Source organism: Pelobates fuscus, chromosome 6 (assembly GCF_036172605.1).
Source record: "Pelobates fuscus isolate aPelFus1 chromosome 6, aPelFus1.pri, whole genome shotgun sequence".
Classification (NCBI taxonomy): Eukaryota; Metazoa; Chordata; class Amphibia; order Anura; family Pelobatidae; genus Pelobates; species Pelobates fuscus.
Window position 1 is genome coordinate 147,624,621 of NC_086322.1, and position 13,681 is coordinate 147,638,301.

The 13,681-nt window shown below is 38.0% G+C and overlaps 1 protein-coding gene across 11 annotated transcripts in view; it reads left to right on the forward strand.

Moving 5' to 3' along the window:
- Positions 1-13,681, forward strand: part of BLTP1 (bridge-like lipid transfer protein family member 1) — a 261,114-nt gene that overhangs the window by 140,941 nt on the left and 106,492 nt on the right. For all 11 annotated transcript variants that reach the window (XM_063458398.1, XM_063458399.1, XM_063458403.1 and 8 more), the window contains exons 25-31: positions 1,279-1,559; positions 6,070-6,317; positions 6,782-7,037; positions 8,060-8,897; positions 9,524-9,594; positions 12,114-12,287; positions 12,555-12,675. In XM_063458398.1, the coding sequence (XP_063314468.1) occupies positions 1,279-1,559; positions 6,070-6,317; positions 6,782-7,037; positions 8,060-8,897; positions 9,524-9,594; positions 12,114-12,287; positions 12,555-12,675 (1,989 nt within the window). The remainder of the gene's footprint in view (positions 1-1,278; positions 1,560-6,069; positions 6,318-6,781; positions 7,038-8,059; positions 8,898-9,523; positions 9,595-12,113; positions 12,288-12,554; positions 12,676-13,681) is intronic.

Consider the following 13,681-nt stretch of genomic DNA (forward strand, 5'->3'; position numbering starts at 1 on the left):
CCTATGTTCATTCTCTGATATACATTTAGAATTGTTCATTCTCTAATATATGTTTACAATTTCTGTGCTACAGTTCTGAGACCTAGCAAAACAAGTGGTGACTGTATTTGATTAAAATAGCACCCTCTCAAAATCAACATGATTTGCTTTAGCATATGGCAGGCTATACATTACCAACTTAATCAGCTGATACATATACTTAGCAGAGGAAGGGAAATACTCCAATAGGTTAAGATAATAGAAATTTAGTTTTATCATGACCTTTAAAGAATTAACATTGCCCCGCCAGCCCATGTGTCCTGAACTGACTTCTTTCAGAACGGTATTTTTATAGAGCTCTAACCAGCTATATCGTGTTTTATATCTTCACTGACAGTCACCTCTGATATGTTTCCAGGGGTTTTTGTAAACACAATTATGAATACAGCTATTTTGTAGACACCCTCTGTCTTTCTGATTGATAAACCTGCCTTGAGAATCTTCCTTTTAATGCCTTCTTTCCTCATTTCAATGTGCTATTTTAAAGGCCAAGTCTAATGTTGCCTTCTTTGACCTAAAGCTTCTCCACTATCATTATGATCATTGTTGAGCACACAACTCTGAATTTATATGCTCATGGTTTCAGTTTTGATTATATCACATACATTGCCTGATAGCTTTATATCACATATACTGCTTGGTAGGCACTACATGTGTAATTACTGAAATATAACTTTATTGGTTTGTATAAAACAAGTAATGCATGAGTATATAGCATTTGACAAGACAAGTAATGCAAGCCCTAAACACGCGTTGCCTTTTTAGTTGTTTGGATATTGCGTTTCAGTCTGTTTTTTTTCTAGTTGCTGAAGTGGCCCATAGTCTAGCAAACTGAAATTATACTTTGACATTAAAATTGTAGTTTTGTATAAAATTTAAAGGGACACTACAAGCACCAAAACATCTTAATGGAGTGGTTTTAATATATCATGCCCCTACAGTCTAACCTCTGCCTGCAAGGGGAAGTTTCTCATGTCTGTCAAATCACTGAGTTATCATGGTGGTTGGAGTAAACCTTTAACTTCCATTGATGGTTCCTGTACTTTCAGACATTATGGGAATAAGTTCACATCCTTTTGGTTCAGTTGGTGATGTTCTAGATACAGTATTTCACTAATTTGTGCCATTGTTGCAATGTTGCAATGTACTTTTTAGACTCCAGCATTGGCACAGCGTGTTAATTCCTGAACTTTTAGCCATCGTAATTTGATTACCAAAGTACTTTTTGTTTCCTTCCAGATGGGTGCTATCCGACTTGCAAATTGCAACCTCCATAACCAGGCTGTGGGTGAGGGCATTAGCGCAGCCATCCAGGATCTGCAACTGAGACAATACATTGAGCAGATGGACAGCAGCAGACTGGGGCTTCAGCCTACAGTTTTGCGCAGAGCATACTGGCTGGAAACAGGATCTCTTAGTTTAGGGCTCATCACAGCTGATATAGCCCTGGCTGCAGATCATTCTTCCAAGCATGAGGTTCAAAGGCAGTTTTTGGAAACACATGATAATAGAACCAAACGGTAAGTTAGCAACTATCTTGATAGAATTCTTTGTGACTTTAAATCCTGCTCAGCTAGGATAACATACTAGGGATACCAGTTGGCCCATGCTTTCTTTTTTTAGTTTTTATTACATAAATCACTGCACAGCACAGGTTTAATAGGAAATCATCATGCTTGCATCGTGCCACATTCTTTGAAAAAGCAAATGTGATGTATTAGATGTACATTGAACAGGCTTTTAAGCAATATATATTGCATTATGACTCCAGCCAGTTGTGTTTTTCCCCAAAAGACATTCAGAAATCTTCCTAAACGCAATCCCTAAACTCCATTAAAAGTTTAGTGAATATACATTCTGTCTGTATGTGCATGTCCATCTTCTCCCTGTTTCTTTTTGGGCCCCCACATTACTGCACAATATTTCAAACTTGTGTTTCTGTGGATCGATTTGATCATCTAACATACACTTTTTGGACAAAAGTATTGGGACACGGCTCCTTACAATTAGACCCATTGCCACAAGTGTATAAAATCAAGCACCAAATCATGCAGTATGCATTTACAAACATTTATGAAAAAAAATGGTTATTCTGATTCTGAAGAGGTCAGTGAATTCAAGCATGCAATTTTTTGCCAATCTTTGTAATTAGTTTGTGAAATGTCATCCCTGCTAGATATTTCACGGTCAGCTGTAAGAGGTATTATTGAAAAATAGAAGTGTTTAGTAACAGCAGCAACTCAGCCACAAAGCAAAAGGACACGTAAAGTCACAGAGCAGGGGGCACCAAGTGCTCAAGCAGCACATTGTATGTTTAAGTTTAAAAAAAACAAAAAAAGAGAAGACCTCCAAAAGGGGGCCTGGAGTGTGTAAAGGGACTTCAAAGGGGGTAACCCTAAGAATTAGATCAATTGTATACAGAAAATGTCCAATGGACACAAAGAAGTCCCTATATGGATAGTATGTATTATTCAATATGATTTAAAAATTCAGTTTATTAGATAATAATTAAAAATATATAGCAAAACCACAACAGAAAAGGAAACTTATAAATATACACAGAGTAGAGAACAGAAGCCAATAAGCTCTGCAATGTAAGAGGGGTAGAAGGAGTTCTGTAGAAATGAAGGCTGCTTAAAATTTCTATAATTAGAGGTAGGAGGAACAAAAGTTAAATAGATCAAAATCGCTCTTGTTAAAAGTGGTTATGGTAAATTAAAAATATATTGTTCACAAAGGGTTAACCAACTATCAGAAAATAGGTAGTAGGAACGAAAGTAAAGTAGATCCATGTCACTCTTGCTTGAAGTGGTTATGGTGAGTGAAAAACATATTGTTCACAAAGAGTTAACCAACTATTAGAATTGCTAAGCACTATAGGACCTATGAAATAAAACAACAATATATTGAAATCAGTAACCCCCCCACTTAAGAGGAATCCCTAGGATATATTTCACTCACAAAGAATTAACCAACTAGTTGTAAGTTGTTGAGCAGTATGAAACTTTTAAAGTCTAACTACAATGGTTTGAAATCAATGACCCCCACCTAAAAGGAATCCTGGGGAAATAGTCACTGTCTATTGTTCACAAAGGGTTAACCAACTATCAGAATATAAGTAGGAGGAACAAAAGTAAAGTAGATCCAAGTCACTCTTGCTTAAAGTGGTTATGGTGAGGGAAAAACATATAGTTCACAAAGGGTTAACCAACTATTAGAATTGCTAAGTACTATAGGACCTATGACATTACACGACAAAATATTAAAATCAGTAACCCCCTACCTAGGATATATTTTGCTCAAAAAGGGTTAACTAACTGAATGTAAGTTGCTGAGCAGTATGAAACTTTTGAAGTCTGACAAAGGAGTTATGTAGCAATGAAGGCTGCTTAAAAATTCTATAATTGGAGGTCGGAAGAACAAAATTTAAATAGATCAAAATCACTCTTGCTTACAGTGGTTATGGTGAGTGAAAAATTAAAGAGAGTTTCCCCTCATAGGTATTATTCAAAACCCCTCATAAACTATCCATAGGGATGAAAAAAATAGGCAGCGCATTAAAAAGTTGAGAGTGAGCCTGACGCACTTTTCGGCGCTACTACAGCGCTATCGTCTGAGGGGAAACTCTCTTTAATGTGGTGTAGTTAAGGACTACTTTCTAGCCAGCATGTAGGGCTCAGCTTTTCCTTATCAGGTTTTTTTTTTTTTTTTCTTGAATATTCAGTTAGTAGCTTTCAGCCTTCATTTTAGTCATTTTTTCAGATAGCGACCTTGAAGTCGATTTATTTTTAGTAACTTTCTATGAAGGTTTAGCTGCTATTTCCCCAGGATTCTTTTCAGGTGGGGGGTTATTGATTTCAAATCATTTTCGTTAGACTTAAAAAGTTTCATATTGCTCAGCAACTTACATTCAGTTAGTTAACGCTTTGTGAATAAAATATATGCTGGGGATTCCTCTTAGGTGGGGGGGGGGGTTATTGATTTCAATATATTGTCGTTTTATTTCATAGGTCCTATAGTGCTTAGCAATTCTAATAGTTGGTCAACCCTTTGTGAACAATGTTTTTCACTCACCATAACCACGTTAAGCAAGAGTGACTTGGATCTACTTTGCTTTTGTTCCTCATACCTATATGCTGATGGTTGGTTAACCCTTTGTAATCAATAGACAGTGACTATTTCCCCAGGATTCCTTTTAGGTGGGGGGTCATTAATTTCAGATCATTGTCGTTAGACTTTAAAAGTTTCATACTGTTCAGCAACTTAAAATCAGTAGGTTACCCTCTGTGAGTAAAATATATCCTAGGGATTCCTCTTAGGTGGGGTGTTACATATACAGGTATATTGTTTTTCAGGGGCTGGGCCCCTTATTTCCACTGAAGGGAAATCGTAATGCTAAAGCATACCAAAACATTTTGGGCAACTTGTGTTCCAACTTTGTGGGAACAGATTGTGCAAGGCCCTTTTCTATTCCAGCATAATTGTGCCCCTATGCACAAAGCATGGTCCATAAAGACTTGGTTGGTTGGATGAGTTTGGTGTGGAAGAACTTGACTGGCCACACAGAACCCTGACCTCAATCCCATCGAACACCTTTGGAATCAACTGGAACGGAGAATGAGAATCAGGTCTTTTCAACCTACATCAGTGCCTGACCTCACAAATGCTCTACTTGGTGAATGGACAAAAACTTCCACAGAAACACTCCAATATCCCAGAAGAGTAGAAGCTGTTATAGTTGCATAGGAGGGGACCAACTGCATATTAATATATATGTATCTAGAATGTGATGTCATTAAAGTCCATGTTGGTGTAATGGTCAGGGAAATGCACACAGAATGCAAGTAAAGTCAGAGATGTATGCATTTAACAGTTTGGTGTTTTATAAAATGATTATAATATATAAATAATGTTGAGTGCTAGTGTTTTGTTGTTGTTCATGTTTTTATTTTATTTTATTTTTTTTGTGCTTTGTAAATTAAATTAGAATGTTTGGATGCATCTTAGGCAGCCATGACCCAGGAAGGATCTCTAACAGCCATCTGAGGAGTGGCCAGTGAAGTTATCACTAGGCTGTAATGTAAACACTGCATTTTATCTGAAAAGACAGGGCTTGCAGCAAAAAGCCTGAAGGTAATGATTCTACTCACCAGAACAAATACAATAAGCTGTAGTTGTTCTGGTGACTATAGTGTCCCTTTAAGCTGATTATTTGTCCATTTAGTTATGGCAAATATGTGTATTTTAAGGTTTTAATGAAAGGACAATTAATGCACCCAGACCACTTCATCTCAATTAGGTTAATTTTAGTCCTAACCCTGCAATCTAAAACATTGTCATTTAGTAGATACAACATCGGTATGATTGCACCGCTAGTGGCAGTCTCAATCTGTTCTCAATCAGATGCTGCTCATAGAGAATATTTGATTGGTGCAGCTTGCGATTTGCTGACCATGAACTCTGACCTCCAAATGCTTCCATAGGGGAAGCATTGGATCAGCTGCCTTAAATCATCAGTCTTGATAATCTCAGCCTGAGAATAGAGGTGGCAGTGCAAAGCCTCATGTGAAGGGCTATTCATAAACCATTCAGTATCTGTAAAATAATGGGTATGAATAAGTAGAGAAAATATTCATCTTACTTGTTTTTCCCCTCACATTTTTGAGCATGCATTAGCATCCATTGTGAAGCTTGTTTTTAAACATAAAATCCCAAAAGGAAATGAGGTCTTTGCTATGTGTGCATTTGTGCGATTCTGTTTACTCTAGTTTTCTTTCGTTTTTAAAATAAGAAATGTGTGTTGACTTGGAACCACCACATTGTGTTGTAGATACATAGTTGTGACAAAATGTAGTAAGACATGCATGTAAAAACTATGCAACAGTTTAAACTCTTATTAGGCACCCTTGGTCACATTGTCAGACATTACTATTTAGCCACATTCAATTCATTCCTCTTTTTTCCATTGTTTTTTGAGCAACTAGTTTCATTATAGTTAATAGGAATATTTGTTCTTTCGTCACATGGCAGGCTTTGGTTCCTGTGGCCTGATGATGCTGTGAAAAACAAAAGAAGCCGTAATAAGTGTGGCTGCCTGGGAGGCTGCAGGTTCTTTGGTGGTACAGCAACAGGTCTAGATTTTTTCCGATTGGAAGAGCTGACTCCTTCAAGCAGCTCAGCCTACTCCAACATGAGTTCAGAGTCGGACATGTTTTATGGGCAGTCCTTGCTGCAGCCTAGTGAATGGATAATAACCAAGGAAGCTCCAAAAGTAGAAGGTAAATCAAACCATACGTTGTGTGATAACGTTGCTCTTACAAAAATATGTATAATCATAACATAATATAATCATAACAAATCTATAATATGACATTGAGTGTGTGATAAGTCAATTTCTGTTAACTGTTTTGGTTCTTGCAGTTACATACTGAATGTGTCCTAAGGACATCATAACCATGACCCTGTACTGACAAATGTGATTTAATTCATCTGCAGGCAGCTCCTCTGGGCTTTCAGTGGTTCTGAAAAGGGTTTAAAAACACAAATCTTTAATGATGTTAAAGTAAAATATAGGCTGTACTTACTCATGTCACTAATATCAAGCTAAACCCTTTTTTGTGATGATCAGAAGTTATTTGTATGTTTCAGCTGCTTCAGTTATGTTTTAGGGAATTAAAATTTAGGGAATAAAAAAAAAAGAAAGAAAAGAGAGAAAATAATTACTACCATGCTTCTTTTTAAGGTAAGAATAATGGCATCAGAAAGAAAGAGTGGGACCCGAGGTCTGTGTCAATAGAGACTGAGAAGAAAGCCCAGCATCTGAGTCTGCAGGTCCCATTGCGTTCTCACAGTTCATCATCGTCTGAGGAGAATAGTAGCTGCAGTGCTGCTCTTCCTCTACTGGCTGGGGAAAAGGACAGTCCTCCTTCTGTCAATGAGGAATCTATTGGACAAATCGAATTCCCACCTAGAGCGAAGTCACAGGAATCCCATGGAAGGTTGATAGTTCATTTACTTTTTGGTTTTTGATTTGTTGCAGAAATCCTATTTTATTTTTAATGTGTTTGTTTTCTAATATTTTGCTATATTACTAACTGCAGAAAAATTTATTCACAGTTAATTTGTTTAACTTGGTAAAAATGAAGCTGTGGCATAGTTACATTAATTCACTTGTATTCCATTCTGTGGATTTTAATAGAGTTCAGATTTGCTTCTAAATACTCATCGATAACTTCTTGTCATTTGTATTAATTGGACCCAAAGGAGTAAAATTTAGCTTCAGGCTTTTTGCAGTAAACCCCATCTTTTCAGAGAGAAGGCAGTGTTTACATTACAGCCTAGGCATAAGTCCACTGGCCACTCCTCAGATGGCTACTAGAGGGGCAGCACTGACATTCAGTATCTCCACCCTCTGCATGCAGACACTGAACTTTCCTCATAGAGATGCATTGATTTAATGGAGCTCTGTGAGCAGATGCTGATTGGCCAGACTGTGTTGGACTTGTGCGGGCTTTGCCCCTGATCTGCCTCCTTTACAGTCTCAGCCAATTCTATTGGAAAGCATTGTGCTTGGCTAACATAATCACTTCTGATGATATCAGCCAAGGAAGCAGATTAGGGGCAGAGCCATCACCAGCAGACTGGAATAAAGGTGATATTTCACTATATTTAGAGGGGCAGGGAGGCTAGATGGTGTTTTTCACACTCTAAGGTCAGAGATACGGGTTTGTATTCCTGACCTTGTAGTGTTCCTTTAAGTTTACCTCAGCTTGTTTAATATTATTTGTTTTGCTCTAACCTGTCATCCAGAACTACGTAGTGTGTTGGTACTCTACAAATTATATAAATACTTGTACAGGTTAGTATAATATTCACTCAAAGTATTTGTGTGAAACTTTTTTGAAATACATCATAGGACATGTTGGCAATAAACGTAAATCTTTTCAAATGCCAAGACTGATTAAAGTGCATGATGGGTGAATAATTATTTGCTAGCTTTGTAAAGTAGTTTTTGTTTTAGTGTTCCAGTTGAAGCTTCAGCAAGCAGTCCTGTATCCCCAATCTCTCAGGATAAAGTTGTCCATTCTCCTCTCCGATCTCCTCTAAAGCGTCAGGCATCTGTATGTTCGACTCGTCTTGGAAGCACAAAAAGTCTCTCTGCTGCTTTCTATGGAGACAAGCCACCTGTCCCTGTTGGAGTTCAGTTCAGTAGTGATGTCTCCCGTAGTGATGAAAATGTTCTGGACTCTCCAAAACAGAGGAGAAGCTTTGGGTCCTTTCCATACACTCCATCTGCAGATTCAACTTCATTCCACCAATATCGTTCAATGGACTCTAGTATGTCTATGGCTGATAGTGAAGCTTACTTTTCTGCTGCAGAAGAGTTTGAACCTATCAGCAGTGACGAAGGCCCAGGAACGTATCCAGGGAGAAAAAGACGGAAAAAACAAACACAGACAATTGATTACAGTAGGGGCTCAATTTATCACAGCGTTGAAGGTCCTTTGACTGGAACAACTCAAGGAGAAACTAGACTAGACCCAAGGACGCTGCCAATCAGAACTCATGCATCTCAAGCCTCATTTGTTTCTGCTTTGGGAGGGGAAGAAGAAACTCTTGAACATTTATATGCTATGGAGGCTGAAAAACCTGCCGAAAATGAACAAAATGATCAGCAGCCCTTAATGTCCTGCTATCAGAATTATTTGAGCCAATTCCAGGTTTTCAATTGGTCAGTAAAACACCCAACTAATAAACGGACTTCGAAATCTTCATTGCATCGTCCTCTGGACCTTGACACTCCAACCAGTGAAGAGAGTTCCACGTCATATGACCAGCTTTGTGTTCCCACCTTCAAGGTATGAAACAATGTTGTTCCTTAAATGAAATACTACAGTGATCGAGGTTAAACAAATCATTTTTCCATATAATAGAATATTTTCTCTAGTGATGGAATAGATTAATAAATAGAATTCATTTATTCCAGAACATATAGAAAACTTCACAGAATCTGAAATGCTGGCGATCACATAAAACCACCTTATTTGTTAAACCAGCTTTTTTCAATAGATTAATTATGTATGAAGAGTGTGTTTTTTTTTCTTTATTTTCTAGCTTACTGTAGCAGAAATGCTGACTCTGCACTTTTCAAATGTTCAAAGTATCTTAATGAAAGCACAATGTTTTTATTTTGCACATTCATTTTCTGATCAGTTGTTTTCTGTTTTGTTTTTTGTAACCTTAAAACCACCAGGGCACCAGCTATGGTGTTTGGAATGTTACTTTAAACACATATAAAGAGAAAACTTCCATCTAAGGCTCTGTAGTGTCCCCATTATAATCATTGGTCTAGACTCTAGACTGTAAAAAGTTGAGTTTATTTTGTTGTTTTGTTTTTACAATACATTTATGCACGTCACATTTTGCAGTTGATTTCAGTCCATGAGTCCAAAAGCATTAATGTCCCTTAACTTTTCACCTCAAGGTTGTAAAACAAGGCCTTTCAGCAAACGCTTTGCTTGATCGAGGGATGCAACTTATGGGGTCCTGCTCCAGGTAAATTACTGATATTATGATCACGTATTCATCTCATGTTATATATGTTGCCCTTAGATTAGAAAATTGAATGCACATGTGATAGTAAAATAATGTAGCTTGACTTGTCTAGAACTTGAGAGGTTCGGTCTAGCTATATTGTGTGGTATCCTTAGATTAAAAGAACCTAATCCAGTCATTAACTAAAACAATGGTGCCTAAAACTTAAGTGTGTATTTGGGAAAAGAAATTCCATTTTAAAGCGGCACTGTCATGGACAAATACCGTCTCTTTTTATTTATTTTTTTTAACCCTCCTCCCGACTCCACTACATGTAATTGTCCCCCCTAGTCACCCACAAATGCCCATAAACCCCCATCTTATCTATTTTTGCATCTTTATTTCGTGCCTGGACTGGGTACCACCATCTTTGTGTGGGTAGATGAAGACCCTGTGGGACACGTCATCTGCCCACACTAGATAGCGCTGTAACATTTCCGCGCATGCCCAGTTAAACACTTGGGCATGCAAACAGGAATTTTATCCATTCGTCAGAAAGACAAATAAATGAATGGAAATTTTAAACGAATGAACGAGAACCTTTTCGTTCATTAGTTTGGTTTATTACAAGGAGGGAGCTACCGGCGCGCAGCTCCCTCCTTCTAATATGTAAAAATAGAAGCGTCTAGGAGCAGTGCTCCCTGCCACTTCCTAAGCCCCCTCCGTGTCCTCCCTCAATATAAACCCCATATTAGCATAAAGGAGATTAAAATCTCCTGAATGCCCCTTTTCGCGGCGCAGCCACGGTATAGTAGTAAGGGCATGTCTAGTAGTATTAGTAAATTTGTAATTTAGTAAATTTCCCTAAAATACCAATGTTGGTCTTTCAACCTTTTGGTAGATAGCTCCCTAATACCGTGGGAATTAGGGAGCAATCTACTAAGCGACTGCAAAATGCAGCTGCGGCACGAATAGATCGGAATTTTATTCATTTGAATGAAATTCAGATCCGAACAAGATCCCCAATTGCGTCCTAACATAAATGGAGAAACTGTTCTCATTCTGTTAGGATGAAATTATGATACCTATGTTAGTTGTGGTTTCATGGGAAAATGTCTGTATGATAACCCTGAGCAACATAAATGTATATGAAATCTGTTTAGTTACATAGTTACATATCCTGAAAAGAGACATGCGTGCATCAAGTTCAGCCTTTCTCACATCTGTTTGTGCTGTTGGTCCAAAAGAAGGCAACAAAGCTTTCAAATTTTGGAAGAAACTAGGAAAATATTCCTTCTTGTCCCCAGAATGGCAGTCAGATTTATCATTGGATCAAGAAGCTATTGCCCCCAAATATTAAAAAGAATGTATCCCTGAATATTATGTTATAGCAAGTATTCATCCAGTTTCTGTTTGAACATCTGTAAAGACTCTGTTAAAACCACCTCTTCAGGTAGCAAATTTCACATCCTTATTGTTCTTACTGTAAAACCCTTTTCCTTTTCTTTGCCTTAGACTAAATATCCTTTCTTCTAGCCTAGTATAATCCTGATTATGAATAGATTCCCAGACAGTGGTTTGTATTGGCCCCGAATATATTTGTATAATGCTATCATATCCTCTCTGACGTGCTGTTTTTCTAAACTAAAGAGCTTTAACCCCTTAAGGACCAAACTTCTGGAATAAAAGGGAATCATGACATGTCACACATGTCATGTGTCCTTAAGGGGTTAAAGGGACACTATAGTCACCAGAACAACTACAGCTTAATGTGGTTGTTCTGGTGAGTATAATCATTGCCTTCAGGCATTTTCATGTAAACACTGCCTTTTCAGAGAAAAGGCAGTGTTTACATTGCCCTTAAGGACACTTCCAAGTGGCCACTCCTTAGATAGCCACTGGAGGGGCTTCCTGGCTCAGTGCTGCACAGTAAGCAGCCCTGCCGTTCAGCGCCCCCACTCTCTTCATGGAGACGCTGAATTTTCCTCATAGAGATGCATTGATTCAATGCATTTCTGGGAGGAGGCCCTGATTAGCCAAAACAGCATTTAGCCCGCCCCGTGCCGATTTTAGCCAGTCATTGGATTGGCAATAAATCTGCCATTTTGATGATATCACAAAGGGGGGTGGAGCCAGTGCCGGCAGACCTGCGCAGCGCTGGAAATAAGGTTGAGTTTTAAACTTTTATTGGGGGGCAAAGGGGGGTTGGGGAGGGGCAAGTGGGCAAGCCACCTAAATGGTTGGGTTTAGCACTCTATAGTCAGGAATACATGTTTGTGTTCCTGACCCTATAGTGATCCTTTAAATTTGTAACTTTTCTTCATAACTAAAATGTTCCTATCCTTTTATTAATTTTGTAGCCTGGCTTTGCACTTTTTCTAGTGCCATAGTGCCAAAGTGCATAATTTTGCATTTATCTGCATTAATTTTTATCTGTCATTTAAGTGCCTCGTCCCCCAATCTATCTCATTCCCTCTGAGGAATTAATGATAATGGTTTGATGGAAGTAATGTAATATTAAAGTGCTGTTTCTACTCCAGCACACCATACACTCCCTTGGAGAAGAAATCTGTTGAGAATACAGATGATGAGACACTAACAGAAGAGTGGACCATGGACCAACCTCTTTCGCATACACGGACAACAGCAATAGTGGAAGTGAAGGGAACCGTGGATGTGGTCCTCAGCCCTCTGGTAGCAGAAGCCTTAGACAGGTATTCCACTGCCTCTTCTATCGGCAGAATGACATAATAATCAATGTTTCTAAAATAGTGGGGGTGGAGGGGATATTATATATTTCTTTCCATACAGTTGTATAAAATCTAAATGAGCAGGCTTTTATATTTTATATATTGTACTTATGCTTCACTTCAACATGCATGCCTAAATCTATCTAGCCATCCATCCATCATTTTTTTCTGCTTAATAATAAGTTATGTCAGTATATCATTGTTGGTGTATATTATTTTGTGGTCCCACAGGTACATAGAGGCAATGGTGCATTTTACCAGTACTCGACATCCAGCTACAATTGTAGATGACTTGCATGCAAAGGTGCTAGCTGAAGCCGTGCAGAATAGCAAGACTGCTTTCTCAGAAAATGTAAGACTTATATTTACTACATGATGGTGTCCTATTTTTCATAAAAAAATTTTAAATCTGTAAAATTAAATAGGATATTGTGAATTAAAAGTTAACATTTTCTATATCTCTACAAGCTGTGCACACAAATCAGTCACTTCTGTATGTTAAAGGGGAGCTGAGCACTGTAAAGTGTGTTGTTATTGTTCTTGAAGGCGGTGGATGCTGTCCACTGCACTATGTCAAGCTGTTTTCAAGCAGTTTGACACATACCTAGGGTCTCTACAAATGCCTGCAGCATACTCCAGTGGATTACCAATATGGATGTTCCACTTTCGAATTAGCAAAGTCAATTTGGTCAAAAGCTTGACAGCACTGATTAGTTTAGATTACTTGTTTAGCAGTTCTGGCAGTGGTGCTTGTGTAACCGTTGATTTGTTTCAGATCACTTGAGAACGGTTTTAAATATAACGGGGGGATGGCTCCTGCAGCGTGCTAACCCCTTAAACATTCACAACTGACCTTTAACTGAAAATGTCTGCATTGCTACAAATGATGATAACGGAGTTTCCTACCATAGATATTTGTAGTGCTAGATTTCTGGAGACCAACTAGAAGATTACCTAGACTTTTTTTATGGAGCCCTAAATGCATTATAACATGTATTTTGCCCAAGCAACAGTTAATTTATGGCCATAGCCTACACTCTTTTCAAGAGGGCAAAGAGTGACATTTTTGGTGGTGTGACCAGGCCAGATATTTTACTGCAATTTATTTATGCAATGTATGCTACTAAAATGTGATTTAGAACAAGAGCAATGTATCTTGATTTATACAGACTGATTTCTAAAGACATTTCTTGAAACTTAAATACATATTACTGTGAGTATTATTGATGTAGGACTTTTTTTATACACTCTGACACATCCGATAATATAGAGCTGCTAGAAAGGGGGACAAGAGGGATTTAGGACTAAAACAGACACTGCCTTTACTAAATAGTTGGGAGATATGTATTGCCTTCCAG